General features: G+C 58.6%; 1 protein-coding gene across 1 annotated transcript in view; it reads right to left on the bottom strand.

Moving 5' to 3' along the window:
• Positions 1-2: 2 nt before the first annotated feature.
• GRIN2B (glutamate receptor, ionotropic, N-methyl D-aspartate 2B) overlaps positions 3-1,161 on the bottom strand; it is a gene marked incomplete at its 5' end in the record, with an annotated part of 74,107 nt that continues 72,948 nt past the window's right edge. The window contains one exon of the mRNA XM_010151785.1: positions 3-1,161. Coding sequence (XP_010150087.1) covers positions 3-1,161 — 1,159 coding nt within the window.

Genomic DNA, 1,161 nt, shown 5'->3' with positions numbered 1-1,161 from the left:
ACTCAAACGTCAGACTCAATACTGGAGAGTTTCTCATAAACATGCCCGTTGCTGGAGCCATTGAAAGCCCTGGGGTTTTTGTTGTTAGGCACACAGGGGTTGGACTGGTTCCCTATACAGATGTCCTTCTGGAAACGGGCTGGCACAGCCCCATGAAGGGCTGAGACCACCGGCTTGTTGGTGGTGATGATGGCTCGGAAGTCTGGCCTGGCTTTGGGCCCTCCTGCCACCACAGGCTGCCTGAAGAAATAAGATTTGCTGCCGTGGAGCAAGCATTGGTCATCCCCAAAAGTGGGGATGAAAGGGTTTTGGGTGACCCGGTCGGGGTAGAGCGACTTGCTGAGCATGTAGCCCCCGCTGCTGCCGGGGTTGTTGTGGTGGTGGTAGCTGGTGGCGGGCACTGAGGACTTGTTGTTGGCAAAGGTGGTCTCACTGGCTGGCATCTCAAACATGTGGGCGTAGGGGCTCCCCTCCAAAAAGCGGCCCTTGTCCTTGAGGCTGACGCTGCGGGGGGCCAGGGCTGAGTCATCCTTCTGCAGGTCCACAAAGGTGTCATAGGAGTGCTGTCGGCGAAGCTTGTTGCGGTTCTTCTTCTGCACCTTGGAGGCAGAATTGGAAGGGCTCTGAGGATATTTGGAGGAGGAGGTGGCACTGGTGGCCACGGGCACAGGAGCAGGTGGCTGATCCAGCTCTTGAAGTGAGTTGTCCTCACTGATGTCGTACAGGTTGCCCGCTTTCTTGCAGGCCTCGCAGCGGATGCAGGCCTGGCGGGTGGAGTTCTGCCCCACCACCGATGGCGTGTAGTTGTGCAGCTTAGAAGGGCAACCACGGCAGAAATTAGCCCCGGACCGGTCCTCCCAGTCTAGGTTGGTCAGGTTCTTCTCCCATGGCGCCGGGACCCCACTCACAACACCATGCTTGTGCTCGTTGCCTCCGCCAAACTCACCCGAGCCGTGTTTGTGGTGAGCCCTGTTGGTGCAGGATCCACCCCCTCCTCCTCCCGTGTCACGCTTAAACTCATCTCCCCGCTCTTTGTAGATATCCGTCAGGTCCACGTGTTCCCAGTGCGGCGAGTTCTCCTTGGCCCGAAACTGGTCCAGGTAGAAGTCCCGTAGCCCTTCCTTGTCCCTGAAGTAGCGCTTGTGGTCGGGCGAGCGGGGT

The sequence above is a fragment of the Eurypyga helias genome, unplaced genomic scaffold (genome assembly GCF_000690775.1).
Source record: "Eurypyga helias isolate BGI_N326 unplaced genomic scaffold, ASM69077v1 scaffold10055, whole genome shotgun sequence".
NCBI classification, from domain to species: domain Eukaryota; kingdom Metazoa; phylum Chordata; class Aves; order Eurypygiformes; family Eurypygidae; genus Eurypyga; species Eurypyga helias.
This window is presented reverse-complemented; position numbering and strand designations above follow the sequence as displayed.